The 20,917-nt window shown below is 42.8% G+C and overlaps 1 protein-coding gene and 1 pseudogene across 2 annotated transcripts in view; one reads left to right on the top strand and one right to left on the bottom strand.

Annotated features, from left to right (window-relative positions):
* Positions 1 to 17,951, top strand: part of LOC147889170 (asparagine synthetase [glutamine-hydrolyzing] 3-like) — a 93,876-nt gene extending 75,925 nt beyond the window's left edge. Inside the window, exons 10-12 of one of the 2 annotated variants that reach the window (XM_087391172.1) lie at positions 16,022 to 16,108; positions 16,384 to 16,491; positions 17,454 to 17,951. In XM_087391172.1, the coding sequence (XP_087247298.1) occupies positions 16,022 to 16,108; positions 16,384 to 16,491; positions 17,454 to 17,705 (447 nt within the window). In that variant the 3' untranslated portion in view covers positions 17,706 to 17,951. The remainder of the gene's footprint in view (positions 1 to 16,021; positions 16,109 to 16,383; positions 16,492 to 17,453) is intronic. The other variant, XM_087391171.1, reaches the window with a different exon arrangement.
* Positions 875 to 2,444, bottom strand: LOC147889171 (uncharacterized; annotated as a pseudogene).
* Positions 17,952 to 20,917: the final 2,966 nt, after the last annotated feature.

Raw genomic sequence — 20,917 nt, 5'->3', positions numbered from 1 at the left:
GAACATATATATGGAGATGGGAAATGAGGAAGTTCTTGTACACAATGCCTGTTCAGACACTGGTCCTCTATATATGCTCAGTGTTGGCACGTGGTCTCCATAGAATATTGGAAAAGAATATAAACAATTCACAAAAGGCTTCTCATAGGAGAGAAGGGAGTTGAATCCTGTCATTCTAAGATAGATAGGATTGATAAACACTCAAAGGAACATCACTGTGGATATCCTAGAGGATGAAGGGGAAGTCAGAGAGCTACTCATGTACAAAATACTGTTAAAATCATGGCAAGTTTGAGGGAACAAAATTGGGATTCTAGAAGGAAGGGGTTAATCTGATGCAAAAGTATGGAGTGCAAGAATAACTTGGGGAAGATATCTCAATGTTCAAAAGGCACATAATCTAGACTAAGAATCTCAAGGGATGTGAGAATCTGTTAAATCTGCTCAACAAGGAAAATAGAAAATGAAGAGCACACACCCTTCATTGTAGAGCATGCATGTATATCAGAGAAATGTGAACAGCAATGGATGGATGAGTCTTTATGAGTCACCCATCCAAGCAACTATGTGCCTATTGAAACAATTTTTGGGACACCATAGTAAAATTCTGCACTGTTAGAAATATTCACATCTCTCAGAGGCCAATGAAATAAGGGGCTAGGGTCACCTTTTCCCTTTATAAGGCTCCCCCCCAACCTCAGTTAGAGGTTGAGTTTGTGGGTAAGTTAGTCACCACACATGTATTGACCCTAATTAGGGTCCATTCTAGGGTTTTGTCTCTATGACTACCCTAGTCTTCTCTTTCATTATTGCTGCTGCAATCTCATTTCAGCTTCCTTCAGCTTCGTGTTCTCGTGCACACTTGCTTTAATTTCTAACGTTTGGTATTAAAGCAGTGCCGTTGCTCCCCAACACCTCCCTTGCACTTGTGGAGCACTTTTGTCGTGTCAGGAGCTGCAACATTTTCACATGTTCCAGGAGCCTTTTCTGTGCTGGTCGAGCTTCTGCTTGCTGTTTTCAGTTGCAAAAACCAAGACGCAGAAAGATGTTTTTTCATTACATTTGAAATGGCTGAAGCCACTACAACTAGAATAGATTCCCCCTTCAGTTTCGCATCTAAAACATAAGTCTTCCCTTGGTGAGTCAAAGTCAGAGTTCTGTTTCTGGCATCCAAAAGTGCTCCCTTCTTGTGGTTCCAAGGTATACCCAACAAAACATCACACCCATTCAACGGCATAATGTAGAACTCCTCCGTGTCCACGTAGCTCTGAATGTGTATATGGAGCTTCCCAATGATCGGTGTAACTGACTCACTGTGCCCTGGGCAAGCCATATCTGCGTCACATAGTGGCCCCATCTCTTTTGCCTTTATGCCCAATTTCCAGCCAGCTCTGGCGATATAAAATTGGCTCTCGTGCCAGGATCAAAGAAGAACAAAGCGGTCTGGTCACGGATTTCACCCCATGCTCTGCATAACTCCGTGTTATCCACATCCTGTATAGCTCCAATGACATCTGCCATAAGACCAGCAGTGGGTTTGGGCTTCTTACCCTTGTGGTTATCCTTCTTTTCTCCCTTGTTCTCACTCTCGTCCGACGAGGGAAACTTCCTCTTCCTGTGTGGGCATTCATGTGCTCGTTGGCCCTCTTCTTTGCATATGAAATTTTTGTTGGCATCATAAAGGGCCTTCTTGTCTTCCTCTGACAACTTCTTTCGAGGCGATCCTCACCTCTGTCCTGCAACAAATCTAGACTTGATGGGCTGCTTAAATTTTCTGAAATGTTTGTGGCCTCCTTGCTTGCTGCCCCTTAATTTTTGTGCTTCGTGGTTGTTGCCTTTGAAGCCTGAAGTCTTGCCCTTGCCCTGCAGGAGGGGATAAGATGACGTGGCATTTTCTATCAGTTGAGACATATTGGCATCATAGAGGTTTTGGTGCAGTAGTCCTGAATTTCCTTTGGCAGCCCACAACAATACTTCTCGATCTGTTCGGATAGCTCCACACACCTGTAAGAACTCATGGGCAGCAAGGCTTCCCAATACTTTTTATTGTACTCTTTGAGGTTCTTACAGTTCGCGGCATCCAACTTATGCCATGCTGTCATTATATCCCCTTCAAAAGTGGTGGGGAGCCAAGCAGATGAGAAGACTCGCTTGAACTCAACCCAAGTGCTAGGGGCTTTACCTTGCAAGAGCAAATTGGTCCACCATTGATGTGCATTGCCCTTGAGAAATGTGGCTGCCTTCATGACCTTTGATGGCTCCATGAAGTTCCCACCGGCATACACAGCATCAAATTGTTGCACAAAAGTCATTACTTCCAACCTGTCCTTTGTCCCATTGAATGTCTCAAATTTTATTGCAGCGCCACCCTCTTTGTAGTCTTTCAGTTTGCCCTTGGGTGTAATGTTGTCATACACAGGTGGCTGCAAATAAGGAGGTGGCATCATGTGGCCCAAACTCTATGCATTATTGCAAGTGCATCCCTATGTTTGCATACATCATGTTGGCATTTGAAGGTGGCATCCCTCCCATCATTTGTTGCTGAAAAGTTTGCATTCCTGGCTGAAGACTTCCCAAGTATGTGCCGGGCATATTCAGCCTTTCTGTGGTCTGTCCCACCATTGCTTGGAAGACTGACCCTCCTCTAAAATATCCTGGTTGCATCATTAGAGGGGGAAAGGGTTGCTGTCCATAATTCACTGACTGAAAATTGTTGCCTTGTGGGGCATTCCCCATGCTAGGAGCAACTGAGGACATAGTCACGGGTGGCTGTCCACTTGAAGGTGCATCATTATGCATAAGCCTTTGCTTTAGGCGCTTCTTCTTGGCCGTCTTTTTGCTCTTGGGAGGGGCATCCAGTATCTCAGCCAGATTCTGAGTCAATTGTGTCAAAGTGCCCACTGCACTTGCCAATTTCATCTTGAAGAGGGCTTATCTATCTAGTTCTTCTGCCTCACTAGCGTCATCTTGAGATACCTTAGTGGCTTGCCTCGAAAGAACATGTTGTTCCTCATCATTATGTTCTTCACCCTCACTGCTATTGTGCTCTTGCTCAAAGCTGTCTTCTTCCTGCTCTGAGATAGTCAATGACCTCTCATGGTGTGACATACTTGCTGTTTAAATGGCTGTAACTAGAATGCAACGGGGGCTTGCTTCACCCAACACTACCAGGGCTCACCTTTGTAGGAAGATGGTTAACTGTGCCGGCAACAGAACCATTGAAACCAGCCTTTAGTTAAGTAAACTGTAACTAACTTAGCATCCACACCATTTACAGCCACATTACCTGTCTTTCCGCCACTTCATTGAGCACAAAACCACTTAGAAACAACTTTGAAAAGAAACTGGATGGAGGCTAGAGTGCCCCTGCTCAATGGAACCAAACACGAGACACCACACTGGTCCCAAACACTTTGGTGCTCCCTTCGGTATTATTTTATTCTTCAAAAGTGGAATTCTGCTTTACAATGAGGGTGCACCCTTGTGTTGTTCTTCTTGCATTTTCCATTGCAAAAGCCAACACTTGGCCTCTGCCTGCATCCAATTCCAGTCCACCGCTAGTAAGCAAGTGCCAGGGTCAAAACTAAGGCATTTTCCACAATAGGGCCCAATTGAGAATCTAAGGCATCACAACCAATTTCCACGAATGCTCAAACAGCCTCAAGGCTTGAAATGCATCCAAGCTGTCCCTCTAAGGGTATGGCAATCCCACAATCCACTAACCAGCCTCTCAAGGCGACAACGCATCAACGCAGTTCTCACACTGAACAAATGACCTCAATACAGGAAGAAGTACACCCACTGCCTCTCTGGCTTCAATCTGGTTACACCCTCTATAACTGGGTGTCCATTCACAGCTTGAATGGCCAAGAGGGGGCTTTCAACAGCAGAAGAGCAACAACAAGCTTCCCAAAATGACTAAATGCCAGCTTCAAATGGTCCCGCTCCAAGGAGCTCCAATTCAATCCAGAACACCTCCAGGGGCAGCAGATCCCATAGCAAAGGCTAGCAGGAGGAATGGACAGCTGGGAGAGAAAGAGAGAGATGTGGAATACTTGAGAGTCAGAGCATGTAGGAGAATCACAGGTAGAAGGAAGAGAGCGGAAGCTGATCACGTGCAAGTGAACGTGACCCACCAGCAAGCAATGAGCATGTGGTAGGGTGCAGACAATCTGTACGACTAGCCAAGGCCTTAGGAAAAGCGAAGAATTGCCTGTATAGCAGGGAGAATGCCTTGAGGAATGTGTCGACAGTCTGTACAATCAGCAGCCAGCCTCAAAAATTGTGCAAGGAAATCCATACAGCCAGCAAATGGTCCATACAACTGGCTTGGGAAGCGTACAACAGCTTGTACAACCAGATTCGTTCCGTACAACACAAATTAATGCTTCTGTACAGCCGTATGGAAGCCTTGGAAAACGAACCTTAGAGAGAAAGGTGGAGAAAAAATGACCTCAGGATTCGTGAGAGAGGAACAAGAAGAAAAACATAAAAAAAATCCCTTATGCCTTGGACAATCCAAGCATGATAGGAGAGGAAGAGGGTAGGTGGACATGCATGAGGGGCTGCCTTGTGCCCCCCTCATTAATGCTCTAACCCACCAAAACCAGTGAAAGATTGGTTTGCCCCTCACATTAAAATCCTAACCCTTCTAACCAATAAAACATTGGTTTCTCTTGGGCCTAACATTTAGACCCCTCAACCCCTAGCATTTGGGCCTAGTGGGTGCAGTGAGAATTGTGTTGCCCTATCAGCTAGATTTAGATGCTCGTCTGGGAGAGACTAAAATGAAATCATTTAGTCTTCACAAGCAGTTGTAGCGTGAATGAAGGGATTTTGGACTACCTTTTGATTAGCCTTCTCCTTTAGTGCTAGCCTTTGTCATGGCTGAGTCTCCCCTTCACCTTCGAAGTGCCGACATAAACTAGTACGAAGACTTTGTATAAATGGATGCTCAAGTATGTGTGGGTGTGTGGATTTGTATGCGTGAGAACATATGTTTATACTGTGGTCTACACCCACCCATTGTTGGGCGCTGATAGTAGCTAGTCCTTGCTATGCGTGATGGAGTTTATGGTTTTCAACCTTATGAGTGACTATCATGAGATTGAGACTGCACTATATTGTCTTTGTAGAGCATGAGTTTGGGCATGTTCGTGGACTCATCTAGGTATATGCTTCTAGCTACACATGGAATTCGCGTCCCCGTGACATAGTCCCAATTTCTTAGCTTGTATCCATGGAACTTGATGGTTTGTGTGATTCATTCCAGGGCTTTGTCACTACTTCGCGGTTGGTTGCCATGGGCAATGCCAACCACTACTCTTTTGACCAGCTGGTTGCCCTTTTGTTGTAGGAGAACCAAGCTATGTGAATAGAAATGCTTCTATGGCTAGTGATCAAGCCTTTGCTACACAGCATAGAAACAAGGGCAAGGGGAAACTTTCAGCTTGTAAGGCCTCTCATATACATGCTGGTCACTTTTCTGATGCATCTTCTTTTGGAGAGAAGAAAAAGAAAAAGAAATGTAACTTTTGCACGAAACTTGGGCATGACATCACTGAGTGCAGAAAGACAATTTTATCTGAAAAGGAGTCAGGTCTTGTAGTTCCTAGTGCTCCTAGTCGAGATGATAGGCATGAGACATCTAATTTTGCACAGGATCTGCATTGGGCTTTTCTTGTTACTTGTCAGTACAATCCTTCTATTCCTGATGCCTGCATGACAGTTTCTGATGCTTTAGATGCCTGGTTCTTTGACAGTGGTGCTACTTAGCACATCACCTCCTGTCGGAAGTTTTTTGCTCACTTGCAGATGCACCAAAGGGTGGAACAGTTACATGCCAATAATGCATCTTATTCAGTAAAAGGCAATAGGCACGTTGCCATTACTTCAGTATCTGGTGGTCTAGTTACTCTACATAATGTACAATATGTACTAGGCATCCACAAAAACCTCATCCATTTCAGCCATAGCTACTTGTGGATATCATGTTCTCTTTGATGGTGTTAGGTGTGCAGTCTATGATGTTACACATGCCTTTTCTATGGTGTTGATTGGCACATTGCTTAGAGGACTTTACAAAGTTGATGCATATGACAGATGTTGGACTTGCAGATGCAGATACTTATGGTGTTGATGCTTCTACCATGGTAGATACTCATTTATGGCATGAGAGGTTTGGACACCTCATCTTTTGAGCTTTGGTAAAGTTGCATAAAGAAGATATAGGTGAGGATCTCCCTAAGATGCATACGCCTTCAAAGCATGTCTGTGAAGCTTGTTTACTTGGAAAAATGCACTGCTTTGCATATCCCAAGGATGGAATAGTTGATGCACCTTCAAGTTGTATTTGATTCACAATGATGATTGTGGTCCCATGCGGGTTGTACCTATTGGAGGATTTTACTATGTTGTCACTGTCATTGATGACTTTACCAGATACACTTGGATTTTTGCCTTGAAATCCAAATCTGAAGTTTTTGCATGTTTTAGACATTTCATTGCCTTAGTAGAGAATGAAAGTGGGCTGAAATTTACCAACATGAATACAAGCAGGGGGGGGCAGGGGAGGGGGTAATACATGTCAAAAGTATTTGCTGATTACTTGGCCTCAGGTGGTATACATCATCAATGCACTGTGCCTTATACTCCTCAGCAGAATATCGTTGCTGAAAGGAGGAATAGATTAGTCATGGAGATGGCCAGGTGTATGCCGAAAGGAAGCGCTTGCCTAACAAATTGTGACTGCATGCAGCCTTGTGCAAATTATATTTTAAATAGATGTCCAACCAAGGCATTGAAAACCATCACACCTTGTGAGGCTTGGATAGGCCATAAGCCCGGGATTTCTCACATGAACTTTTGGTTGCTTGGCATATGCACATGTGCCTTCACAAACATGGACAAAGTTGGATGACAACTGTGAAATGCATTTTAACTGGGTACAGCTTAGAAAAGCAAGGGCTACAAGCTCTGCATGAGCAAAGTTTTTGTTAGTAGAGAAGCTTTTGATGAGTCATCATCCGTGCCTTTGTTGGACTGTCAAAAACAGCCGACGCATCAGATATCTTTGACAGCTTGATGCCTTTGTTTCAGTCAAAGCCCCATGATGATGCTACATCTGAGGTTCCTTCTCCTCTTCCTAATGGTCATTTACAGCCACTTGTGCAGTCTGAAAATCAGCAACATTTACCGCTTGATATGCCTCCGATTGATTAGGATATTATGCACAGGGCAATTGACCAAGAGAGAGCTGAAATTCAGGAGCCCAAAAGGCATCCGTGTTGGTTGTTTGACACTCTCAAAGACAGCAAGCAAGATGCTCCTCTGCCAACCCGTACTAGAGCAGCTGTCAAGAAAGAACATGCTAATTTGCTTGCTTCTGCATGGTTGCTACAGCATGCAATGAGCCATTATGCCTTGAAAATGATTGTTGGTTGCAGGCCATTCAAGCTGAATTAGATTTAATCGATCAGAATAACGCTTGGGAATCGTGCGACTTGCCTCCTTGCAAGAATGCCATTGGACTTAAGTAGGTATACAAGATTAAATGGAAAGCTGATGGTTTAGTGGACCATTATAAATCCCACTAAGGGCTATGCACATGAGCAAGGCATTGACTTTGAAGAAACTTTTTCCTTTACTTCTAGGATCACCACTATTAGGATGGTTAGTGCCTTTATTGCCCACATTCATTGGGAGATACATCAGCTTGATATTAAGACAACATTTCTTCATGGGCACTTGCAAGGGGAAGTTTATGGTACCCAACCTCTTGGCTTTGAGGTTGAATGTTCTGAAGGGAAGGTATGCCGGTTGAAGAAAGCCCTTTATGGATTGAAACAGGCACCCCGCGCGTGATATTCAAGGATACATGCTCATTTATTAAGTCTTGGCTTTGAGAACAGCCCTATAGAGGCTACCCTTTACATCCATAAGAGTGGGACAGATTTGCTGATTTTAGTACTCTATGTGGATGACATGCTTGTTATTGGGGCACATGTTGAGCAAATTGCAGCTTGCAGAAGACATTTGCTATGCCAGATCTTTGTCCTTTGCATTATTATCCAGGCATTCAATTTGCTAGTAGTGAGGGGGGTATTTTGATGTTTCTCATCTGAGGATGGTAGTGGTGTACCAGGCAGTTGGTTGTTTTCGTTTCTCATCTGAGGATGGTAGTGGTCTAACCAAGACATTAGTTCTGCAGGTATTTGGAGATGTGTCCAGGATACTTCAGCCCATACCATGGAGGGGGGTTTGTAGGCCACCACTCTATGGCCTTTAATACGTGCCATCCATTGCTTGGTATGTGCCTTGTAGGCCTAGTTATCAACAGTTAGGACATATGGTACAGTTAGTGCATGTACGAGTTAGTACACTTGGTACTACTGCTAGGATACCCTATCCTAGGGTTTTGTTATATTGGGTGTACTTTGTAATCATTCATTCATTGTAGCAATCATTACAAAAGTACGTATTTTTACTCCATTGCTTCCACCTCCTTTGCTTCCTTGCTTGCCCTAGCTTACAAAAACGTGTTATTGAAGTGGGCAATGATTGGCCATAGATGATTTTCGCATGGAGAATTGCTTAGTTAAATTCGTTTTTCTTATATAGATCATCAATCTATTTTTCTAACTCTTCGATTTCTATCCTATTCATCCTTATAAGGAGCTCTACATGGTGGAGAAACTACTTCATTCTGCATCCATTCCACAAGGAATATCGCTATTCTTTATCCATTAACAAACACATACATCTACCAAATGTGTTGGCTGAATTGATAGCATTCACTCTTGCCTCCATAGTCACCATAGATTTTTGGGATCAAGAGATTGAACCCTCACCCTCCTGCCCGAATGCTTTAGGTTTCCCTTGGCTAAATTTGTCTTGGCAATTTTGGCCAAGAGAATATGACTCTTACATCCAAAACATTTGCCTTCCTTAATCAGTCTCTTCTTTTCTTCATCAGTCATGGAAGAAAATGGCAACCATTCAGGACGTGATTGGCTGTTTACATTCTGTACGAGAGCCTTTCCCTTTTCCTTTCCCTTATTGAAGGGTTTATGAGGGTTCAACTTCTGTTCAACTATTTCAGCTAGTTTAGTGAGGTCTCTGGGTCAAACATTTCAACCTCATACCTCACATTCGGGCTTGGGGCTGCTAAATATTTCTTTCTTCTATCTCACTTCTCTTTTCAGGTAACTCTAAAGAGATTTTTCAAAACCTGGCTGTAAATTTGGCATCACTCTTATTGTTGAATTGCCTAAATCTTTTCCTACGGAAGGACAATTTCTCTTCATGCCATTAGCCCATTCAAGCCTAGGTTCTCTCTCGGTTTGTAATTAAGACCATCACATTAAAGCATCCTTTTATAGATGCAATGTGACAAGTGCAAGCTTCTCTTGATCGGACTTGTCTTGATGGGCAAAGTACAGCTCAAATGGTGAATCTAATTAAGGAGCCTCCCTTGCTTGACATCATATGTAAGGGAATTCAATTCTCTCTCATGGTTGGAACTTTCTTCAAAGGAGTACTAAAATATTCATCCCCACTCTCTATGGACTGCTCAATCATATTGCTAACGTGAGAAACCAACTTATCAATGGAAGACAACTCCTCTCTACTCCTTGCATTTGGATTATAATCCATGTGTACATAATTTTGTGATAAAGGTGTAAACTCATGACCTTGCTCTTTGGGGGATTCATTTTTCCTCTCATATGAAGAGGTTCTTGTAGGAAAGAGGAATTCGTGGTTTATCGTAATCAATTTGTGTATAAGTCTCACCTAATCTATCCTCTTAACGAGGAGGTGATTGTGTCCTTTCCCTCTCTCGTTCCGGCAATAGAGGAAATGGAACAAGTTCATTATTATACCTCCGTTCCCCTTCCATTCTTTGTTCTTTCCGTCCCTTGGATGAATCGTTGCCACTCTGATATAAAATGTTATGCATGCAGAATTTTGACTAATTGGGTCCTCCAATGGGTGAAAGTTGCCCTTGTGTGAGAACTTGTTTCTATTCGACCTATATGCATGTTGAGAGAGAGATTGCAGATGCATGCAAGGTAGTAGAGAGAATGCTACGTGAGATCACAAGGAATGTCCCTTGAGATCACACAAGGTCTATCTTCCCATTTAGACCTACTATCTGCCCACGTCGACACCCATACGCACGCAGGCACTAGGTATCCATACGCACGCAAGCACTAGGCGCGCGCGCACACATGCGCACGCGCGCGCGCACACACACACACTTTTTTTTGTGTGGGAAGAAATCTTTTATTTCTGTAGAGTAATTACATTCATAGTTACTTCAAAAACGAAGTATCTACTACTCAACTAAAGATCTTAGTATAAGCTGTATACACATCCTGATCAATCAAACGAGTCTGAAAACAATCGTAGAATGATTGTTGCAGAGATCGTTTGAAAAAAAGAAAGGATGAAAATAGTGGATCACCAAAGACTCTATGATTTCTATCCATCCATAAAGTCCATAGTGTCCAATAGCGCACCCATACAAAAAATAAATCAAAACCCTGTCTCTGCTGTCGAAGCCTCTGTCTGATGAGAGCAATGAGATCAGAAGTATTTGGACAGGACCAAAAGATGTGAAAAACTGATTCAGTAGAGTGCTGGCATCTGTGACAAACAGCTGAAGCAATACGTCTGTGTGCGAGTAACTGTCCGGATGGAAAAATGCCAAGGTGAACTCGCCACAGGAAAAGCTGTTGTCGAAGAGGGACTTTGTAATGCCAAAGGAGACGCAGCCTTTTTCTCCACCACTTCATTGGACGATCCATATGCCAAACAGTATTTGCTCTGTGGGAAATCCAAGGTGGAGGTAATAACACTTTATACAGTGATGACACTGTGATATGTGAAAGCTTCAAAGGACGGGCGTATAAGGAAGGAGAGCATAAAATCCAATCCTCAAGCCGATTCTGAAGTTCGAGATGAGGATTCCGGCAATGAGAAAATAAGAACGTCGGGGTTCTTGTATGGCCAAAGGAGGGTGGAATACTTTAGACCAAAAAATATTCTCTGCCCTCAAAGAGTTGCCCGAGAGAGAGTCCCTGCCATGCCATTTCAAGTGAGATAGAATGTGTTTCCAATCAAGAAGTAGACGAGAGACAAAAGGGCATCCTCTGATCTTGCCTTGGATAGAGCCAAATAAAAAAATCCCACTGAGTAAGCTGCCAATTCCCAAAGGCAGATGTATGAAGATGTAATAAGAGAGAGCGGATCATGAAAGCCCAAGGCTGATCTCCTTGCATAAACTGTATCATCATTTTCCCTCTGTGAGCAAGTAAATGCATTTGAATATTGAGAATGTTCAGACCCCCGTGCATCTTTGGAGAATAGAGACGATGCATAGAGAGTAATCTGAGACTTTTCTTGCCATGTTTTGAACGCCAGAAAATTTCCATGATAGCCGACATAAAAGAGACCAGATGTGCCTTAGTGAACATAGCGAGAGGCAGATAAAATTATATGTATGCTATCAAAATGGATTGTGTAATTCGCAGACGAACATGTAATGGCCAAGTTGCAAGCTTCCAATATTCAAGTTTTGCCCTTAACTTTACTAGTACCCAATCAGTTTGTTGTGAACGGGTGAGTCCCCAGCCTAGAGGATAACCAAGATGTCGAATGAATTGAGAAGCGGGGACAATTTCCCCAGGCCACAGAAGGTTGTGCCATTCGTGTGCATGTAACGGCAGCAATTTTGATTTCTGAAAATTTACCCGAAGGCCAGCAGCCAATCCATATGTAGAATCATGGACAGATCAGCCTGAGTATTTTTTGGAGTAAAAAATGAATCATCAGTGTATGCCTGAGCAATCATGCTGTGACTGCCAAGAATCTCCAAACCGTGCAACTGGTCAGTGTCCAAGAGGTGATCCAGATATTGAAGTAGTGGATGAGTGGCTATGGCAAAAAGTAAAGCACTCAAGGGACATCCTTGCCTGACAAAGCAAGCAAGAGTCCAGGATGGAGAAATATCTCCTGAAAGTATGCAGGCAGCTTTACTATCTTGATATAGCCAAGTGATGAGTTGCTGCATTTTTGTGCCAAAACCCAATGCCTGCATAGTCGATGAAATAAAATCCCACTGAACAGTATCAAAGGCTTTGGCAATATCAACTTGCAATAACAAAACATTCTGTTGTGTGTATTTGGCATATTCAATTCCAATGTAGGCATTAGCAATGTTATCTGTGATATGCCTACGCGGGACAAAGCCATATTGAGCAGGATGCAACCCATCATGTAAAAACCCCTTTAGCCGATCAACAATCATTTTGGTAGTGACTTTGTAAATTACGGGCATAAGAGTGATAGGTCTCCAGTCTGCCTAAGACTCACAAATTTGTTTTTTGGGAACCAGTCTGCCAAAGACTCACAAATTTGTTTTTTGGGAAGGAGTTTAACAAGACCTCTCTTCCATGTGTCTGGCATTTTCTGATTTTGCCACGCAGCATTCACCATATATAGCAATGAATGCTTCAAAATAGGCCAGTATGCTAGAAAAAACTCGACTGTTAAACCATCCCATTCTGGGGATTTCCATCTGCCACATGATTTGATCGCATCTGACAGTTCCCTCTCAGTAAAGGGGTCCTCCAATTCCAAAGCTTGAGTAGGGGAAATGATAGGAGAAACATGTTGCAACAGTAAATTTCGTGCAAGCAAAATCTGTTGCGAGGGAGGAGCTGCAGAGCCAAATTGCTGAGAAAAATGATGCACATAAACAGAGGCAAGTTGTGACCGTGAAGTAGTCCATGATCCATCGGGCATAAGCACTCTGCAAATTTCTGTTTTGATTCTCCTCTGATGTACTTTTGAAAAATTCTTTGGAAGAGCAACCTTTATCTGTGAAGGCTCTTTGTCTTGCTCTAGTCTCCCATTTTGCCAGTTTCCTGTGATCATTTAGTTTAAGACAATGTCTGGCTTGGCATAGTGTTGTTTGCTCATGCATGGACAACGAACGATGATGACTAAGTTCAGTGAGATCTTGACATAGATTTGGCCCGAGCAATGGTTTCCCTCAGAGTCTTCATGTAAGACTTGCCATAATCTCTAATCACCACTTGCATTTTAGAAATAAAAGAATCCCAGACACCATCAACATGAAGATGGCTGCTAGAGGAAAGACAATGAGCTGCTTCAGTAACCATGGCCTTGAAGTCAGCATGTTGCAAATAACTATTGTTTATGATTAGATGTCTCCTTTGTGGCAATCTATCATCTGGCATATCATGAAAAGATAACCGCAGCCATAGCGGTGCATGGTCTGAATGCACAAAGGCATAGTCAATCCACATTTTGCATGTGAGATCCCCATTTTGTTAGGGAGCGACACTATACCATCGATCCAGACGTGTCTGGTAAGTGGAAAGAGCATTATGTTGAAAAGTGTAGCCCGGTGACAAAGGCTGCAATTCTTTCCAAAGGTCAACCAGATCCAAATGCAAAAGTAGTTGAGACCATGCATGCCTTTCAGGAGATAACATATGGTCATGTCTGGAGGTGTTGTCTCCCTGTTGTGGAGCATTATTGAAATCCCCACATATGTAGGCATGATATCTCCACGGATATTGTTGCATGGCATCCCAAATTGTCGTTCTTTCTCTAGAGGACTGAGGTGCATAAACTGAAGTAAATTCAAACACCTCTTCTCTAATAATGCATTGGAGAACAAGCCATCTGCCTTTGTTGTCATTTAATGCAATGACTGGTTGAAGCTCATGTTTGATCAGAAGGACAACCCCTGAGAAAGAGTGCTTCCTAGCATAGAAAATATCATATCCAGAATAGTGTCCTGTCTTGCTTGCATAAATATGTTGGTTGTGCTCTTGTAATGCCACTATGTCAGGCTGAAATCTGTTAATGTACAGCCACACAGATTTCCATTTCCTACTGTCACACATGCCCTGGACATTGAGTGTAAAACATTTGATGTGAGCAGTCATATGTACAGGTATTTATAGCAATGTAACAACTATGTACAGCAGCAACATTTATGAGGTCAGCGTTGCATTTCTATCTCAGGGTCGAGGCCTCGCCCCTGAGAAGAAGTAGCCACCTGAGAGGTAGACAGCAAAGTAGTAACCTCTTCTTCAGGGAAGAGTGTTCTGCTGGCTGTTACTGCAGCCCATGTAATCCCAATTCCTGTATTTATCTCTGGGGTATTTCCGCTAGAAGATGCACCATTCCAAGTGCGGGGGGGGGTGGAATTCTTCGAGCAGAAATAACTTTTCTGGGACTTTGCTAGCCATCAATTGAAGGTTGCTGTCCTTTAGTCGAGGATGGAATAGTAGGAGGTGAATGTGAAGTGAGATTCCCATTCGGAGCCACTGGAGCTTTGCCTTTCTCCTGACTCCCAGAAGGCTGTCTACTGCTTTTATTTTTGTTGACAACTGGAGTAGGGTTATCTTTGGTAGGCATGTGAACTGGCAAAGTGGTACGAGGCATTTTGTGCTGATTCATTGGACACTGTGAAGCCATGTGTCCAAACTTTTTGCATTCAAAACAGGCTCTGCAAATAAGCCCCATTTGAGTTTATAAAAAGCACTGCCCATGTTCACATTATTCACCGTGACTGAATAAGAGTCCGGTGTGGGATTATCAGTATCCCAGAGAATGCAAAATCTATTTGAGTTGCCATTTGACCGTGGTGGGCAGACCACTTTACCTAAAGATGCTGCAATTTTAGGCAAAAGTGAGGCCATACATTGTGGGAAGTCAACAACTTCAACCCAAACCGGGCATCTGTGTCGGATTAAAGCCTGAAAGTCCCGTGTGGGAGACCATGGCAATACATGCACCATTTGCTGCCCAAAGAAGAGAGGCGAGTGTTCCAAAAGCATTTGTCTGTGGATCTCATCCACCATGATAACCTCAAAGAAGCCCCTGGCTGCATAGTGTATTTTACGAACAAAAGAGCCAGCCAATGTGCGTGTCAGCCAGTTGCCTATCTCTGCAGCAGGTGGCATCCGGCCTGGAAAAAATAATATGACTGCATTCTTAGCATATTCTCTGACTGGATCCACAATTTCATCAACCTCAACCATGAGGCCAACTGAAGGAACCGAGTCTTTCCATTCTTTTCTGGTATCTGCAAATCCTTCATGCATGACATCATATACTAGTTGAGCCTCAAGAGTGTCATGCACCGGGTCATGCTGACCCTCAACCTGCTTTTGCTTCTTGCAGGGAGCCGAGCGCTCCTTTTGAAACGTTTTTTCATATGAGTATTCTGCCATAACTTTGTAAGAAGGGGAGCTTGGGAATGAAGTACCTGTAAAGGGGTAGTGAAAGCCAAAAAAACCAGTCCCAAAGAAGTATCCACAGGAAGCCCACAAGGGAGGGGGAGAAGAGTATAGCTAGTGAGGAGAAAAGCGGTGAAAAAAACAGGACTGTTCGGGAAGACACCGAAGCAAAGAAACCCCAAAAGCTTGTACGGCAAGAGGTACTGGGCTGTATGGACGACGATGAGCTGTGCTGAAGTATGTACGGGCTGCACGGGGGGGAGGCTGACTGTACGGGAATACGGAGTTGGTACGAAATCGTACGGACGTACGGACGCCGTACGGCGACCGTACAATGTATGGACGAGGCTGCGCAGGGTTCCTGGCGAGGACGATATACAGAAACGCGTACACCTCACTGTACGGAAACGGTCGTACGAACTGTACGGGTAGCCGTACAGGTGGTATGGGAGACAACAAAGGTCGCAACGGTGACTGGAAGGCACCGGACTCTGACAGGCAACGAGCTCTCACACCTGCTCTCTTCACTAGAAACACACACACACCCCTACACACACACACACACACCACACACACACACACACACACACACACACACACAGACTGACACACACACACACACACACACACACACACACACACACACACATGCACTCATGCACAAAGAGAGAGAGAGAGAGAGTTGAGTTTCTTTGTATCTGTGGAAGAAATTGCTTACTTCATGAAGGCTGTAATTGCAGCACATATTATACAGGCAGAAGGAGCAGTTTAGTGATGGAGTTGGGTACAGCTGGATTGATGGTCTGAAGGCTCATGCTGAAATTGAGGTCATTTTTTGAAATTTTATAGCCCACTGCCTTGTGCACAGTTTGTGCAGGAGAAAACAAACGAAAGGAAGTCATTTTGTGCCTTACTCAATAGGTTCTTGGAAAGTGTCGAATTTGATTTTGTGGTCGAAGTAGTGAGAAGTGCATTGGGCTGGGCTGGCTTTCACTTTAGTTCCAGAGGAGCTAACAGTTGATATCTTTTCCTGGCAGTTTCTTAGCAGTAGTGTTTCGTGTGGGAGCAGTTATATGATATTTTGTATGGCATGGTGCATCAGGTTACAGATAAAATGATGGCAAATGCAAGTTTTCTTTACCCTCATAACACCCCAGTTACCAAGGAGGCCTACTATTATCGGAAGCTTTTTGAAGGACTTTTCCCACAGGCAAGTTGTGTATCTGTGCATGCCAGTCTTTAAAAGAAGTGTTGTTCCCCCGCTGCCCCCCCTCCCCCCGCCCCAAAAAAAAAAAAAAACCCACCACCACCACCCACCCCCACACAAATTTTTTTTTTTAAAGGGTGAAGTCTAGTTAGAGTTATATTACAATTTGCAACCCCCTAAAAAAAGGGGGAAGCAATTACAAGATCAGAAAAGGTCATTATACAACAGGTATGTAGTACTGTCAATTTGATGGGCTCCCAAGCAATCAACGAAAGATTGCCTGCCCTGAAGAAAGAGAAACCGTGAAAGAGAAGGTCTCCAAAAACTCTGTGGTTGCGGTCCCCCACACACACACATACACATACACTCACTCATTATTATTATTTTAAAAGTGAGAACTTTGAATGCTTTATATTACAAGATAACTATCCCAGAAAACTGGTAAGCTGAAAGATTACATCTAGAGAAAATCTGCGTGTAGGACAAATCTACATCATGATCTATGTAGTGAGTTTGCAGACAATCGAAGAGTGATTGCTTCAAAGAACGACGGAAGAAAACAAAAGTAGAAAAGACTGGATCACCAAAGACTCTGTGGTTTCTATCTTTCCAGAGAGTCCAGAGTGCCCAGTAGCGAACCCAGGTAAAGAACAATTCGAGGATAGATCCCAAACGGCTAGAAAAGCTTGCCAAAAGAAGCCTGAGGAAATCTTAGTCTCAATCTCTGCCGAAGGATGCCCAAGAAGCTGTGTGTTTCAGCGTGCACGCACATGCACACGCACACACTTGCGTTCGCGTGCGTGTACACATAAAAGGGATTGAATCATGTGCAAAAAAATTGGATGTAGTAAAATGTTTTAGCTTTGGATGAATATTTGCTGTTCTCTGAGGATACTGTGTATAATGTGCATTCTTTCCTTGCGTTTTCTTGTACATGCATGAGTTTTTGGCTGTTGGCTGGACAGAACTCTGCACGATTAACAGTTCCTGGAGGACCTAGTGTTGCTTGTAGTACGGCAAAAGCATTGGAATGGGATGAGGCATGGTCAAAGAATCCAGATCCTTCAGGTCGAGCTGCATTCGGTGTTCATGTTGCTTCTTATGGGAAAGCAAATCAACTATTAGTCGGAAATGATCCTGAAAACAATGCGAATGGAGTTCCCAGTAAAAAGCAAAGATTAGAAGATGGTAGTTCTGAAGTCAAAGTTCATTCATGAGTTGCAACTTTCCAACGATATGCGCCTTGTTTAAGGCTTCATTTTTTTGCTCGAGGTAAATGAGGCTTAATGATGAAAGCTTTGGAAATTATGAGGCACACCGTGAATTTTTGAGTGATGTTCACTCATAAGGACTCCATTTTTCATGCAATTCTCAGTTCAGTGTATGGACATAAATTTGCAAAAAGATAAGGTATGTTGTCCTGAAACGTTGTGGTGTTGGCTTATAAGTGGGTATCTTATTTTGGTTTTGGTTCTGTTAGGGCTTTGGTTTTGTTGGTGTAGTTTTTGGGGGATTTATACTCAAGAGTATCAACATTTGATGAAATTAATGTGGAACTCAAGAATTATCTAGGTATCTAGATCAGTGAATGTGTCCAAGTGGGAGTTCAAACGAAGACGTGAATTTTACTCAAATTACATTGGCGGGTTTGTGTGTGTGAATACAATGGGCTTCAATGATATGCCTAGGCCTATTGGGCAAGTATAATGGCAATGGGAAATGTTTGGCATTGCCACATCATTGAGAGCAAGTACTTGCACAGCTCTAAGCATGGTTGTAAGACATGACACATTAGATGCTCTTCAGACATGGGTATCTAAAGTTAATAAGATGCTTAAGACATATCAATTTATTTATAATGTTAAATATTTAATATAAAATATATACAAATAGCTAAATTTATAGCTTTGATAAATAGCATAGCTAGAAGTAAATTGAGCATTCTAGTCAAGACTCCAAGAAGTTAAGAGCTTGCAAGTTGCAACCAATTGAATTCAAAAATCAAGATAATAAGTGGGCCAGATCATAGGTATTATGTTACATGTGACATGGCTGAAATCTAATACATATTAGTGACCAATGATCATATTATAAGTGTTTTAAAAGTTACTCTCTCAAGACTCATCCTAATCTAAATCTGCTACATTGGTGCTACCACTAGATCCAAAGTCACCGCCAATGATAGTGTTTACCCTCACTATCATGTTGTGGCTCGTTAGATTCCATTGCAAGAATCACCTCCTCCTCTAAGGTTGACGACAAAGGTATAGGCCATAACCTTTGTCTCATCTTGACAACTAGAATTTCGTGCCATGATTCCCTTGTGGATAGCACAACCACGACCTCATCTTCCTCGTCAATCAACTTTGACTTTGTCCTCGTTTGCATCTCTTGTACAAATAATTGAAACACAATGTGAATAAGAAACTCGGACTATCTATGGTCTCAAGCTCAGTATGTAGTTACGCATAAATCTTCTGTTTAGTAGTCGCAACAATAGCAAAAGTAGCTTGGTTATGTTGATGCTTGTAGGATCCACCTGTAACAAAGTTTAGAAGCATGTGTTGTGATTTTTGGATATATTTAGAATCAAAATCATCGAACATACATGCTAGTAGCTATCGTATATAATGTATAATGTGTTACATGTCATGATAATACATGCATTGTCATCATGATAGTGGACTCAAGTCAGTTACATTGGATTTGCCAAGCTTTTTAGCTTTTTTATGAGTTCAAGTTTACATGACAATATACTAATTTGTACTATTTATGGAGGTCATCTGGTCTTATCTAACCATTTTGTTTTAGTATCCCCCATCCTCTTATTTTCTCTCTTTATTGTAATTTTAATTTTGTATTTTTAAATATAAAATAATCAAATAGATAGATAAATCAACGATAAAAGAAATTATTTGTGTTGCATCAATATTTGTTTTGTTTTATTAATTAGCCTAACTCAACCTCCTCTGTCAACCCTCGTTCTTTTGTTTTAATAAGTAGCCTCTCAAATACAAACCCCCTCACATCTCTCTCTCTCTCTCTCTCTCTCTCTCTCTCTCTCTCTCTCTCTCTCTCTCTCTTTCTCTCTCTCTCTCTCATACACATGCGTGATACACCTCTCGTTTAGTTGGCTCCCTCACAACTCGTTCAGTTGGCTCCCTCCCTCCTCCAGGGCTCGTTAGCTTCCTTCACAAGCGGCTCCTTCCCTCCTTCACAGCTCTCTCTCTCTCTCTGTCTCTCTCTGTGTCTCTCTCTCTCTCTCTCTCTCTCTCTCTCTCTCTCTCTCTCTCTCTCGCGTTTAGCTCCTCCGTCTAAGATCATACAACTTGCCTAGCTCCTTCGTTGAGCGTTGCTGTTTGAGTTCAGGTCCTCCATTCAACGATGTCATATGAGTTCAGTGGCGTCAAGGGCATCTTTTTGTTTGTTGCTAGGTGCTAGTCGATTCGAGCCGCCATCTTTATCCTTGGCTTAGCTAAGGTTCTAAGGTTCAGCTCTATCCCCGAGCCGGTCTAAACCTCCATCCCAACCCAAGGGTAATCCAAGCAAGAGGGGTACCTAATACACACAGGCCACCATGGAACCCAAGGTCAAGGCCTTCGCGTCGTCCGCTAGTAAGGTCTCTTGCTTGACCATTGCATCCCTCCCATTGCCATGTTTAGATGGCACTAATCTTCTACCCAACCAATTTAGTTACTTGTCAATGTAATATTTTTAATGCCTAATTATAGACCTTACATCATCATGAACTTTTGGTAGACAATTTGAGAAGCACCCAATGCCTCTAGATGTGATACTTGATGATTTTGTACCCATTTCAAGCCTTGGACAATGCCTAGTATCTAGCTTGATTATTAAACTTGGATAGAATAGAATTGTTGTACCTAAATTTGTGACACCAACTAACCACATGTAGGGATTGTATGCACTATCAAACTATAGAACCCCTTTTGATATTACTAGTAGTGAAACTAGAATGCAAACATCACACATGTCATGATAATCTAGCAAGGTCAAGTCCCACGAGCAGATTTATTACTTGCAACAAGAAGTACAATAGCTTAAGCTCTAACTTGCAGCTCTTGGAAGGAAGGTAGAAGACATGGAGAGCAGTGGGAAACATGAATTTATGGCAGAAGTAGTACACAAATGTAACGTATCTCCACCAGCACCAAAACTAGTCTTCACGTTTAAGGAAATGGTAACTAATTTCAGTAAGTTCTATCAAATGAGAGATGATTGTTGATGTTAAAAGAGCAAGAATCCAAAGTGCAGAATAGAACGATTTTACGCATATGCTGGTTGAAAGAGGAGTGCCTTCATGACGATGAGGAAAAATTGGGTAGGGCGGCGCATTGATGGTCTTGAAATCTATGGGCCCTTGGATACAGTGGAGGTTGAATGGACTGGCCAAGCACCCTTTGAGCAC

This window comes from Dipteris shenzhenensis, chromosome 20 (genome assembly GCF_047967505.1).
Source record: "Dipteris shenzhenensis isolate YYH24624 ecotype China chromosome 20, Dip_SZ_1.0, whole genome shotgun sequence".
Taxonomy (NCBI): Eukaryota; Viridiplantae; Streptophyta; class Polypodiopsida; order Gleicheniales; family Dipteridaceae; genus Dipteris; species Dipteris shenzhenensis.
This window is presented reverse-complemented; position numbering and strand designations above follow the sequence as displayed.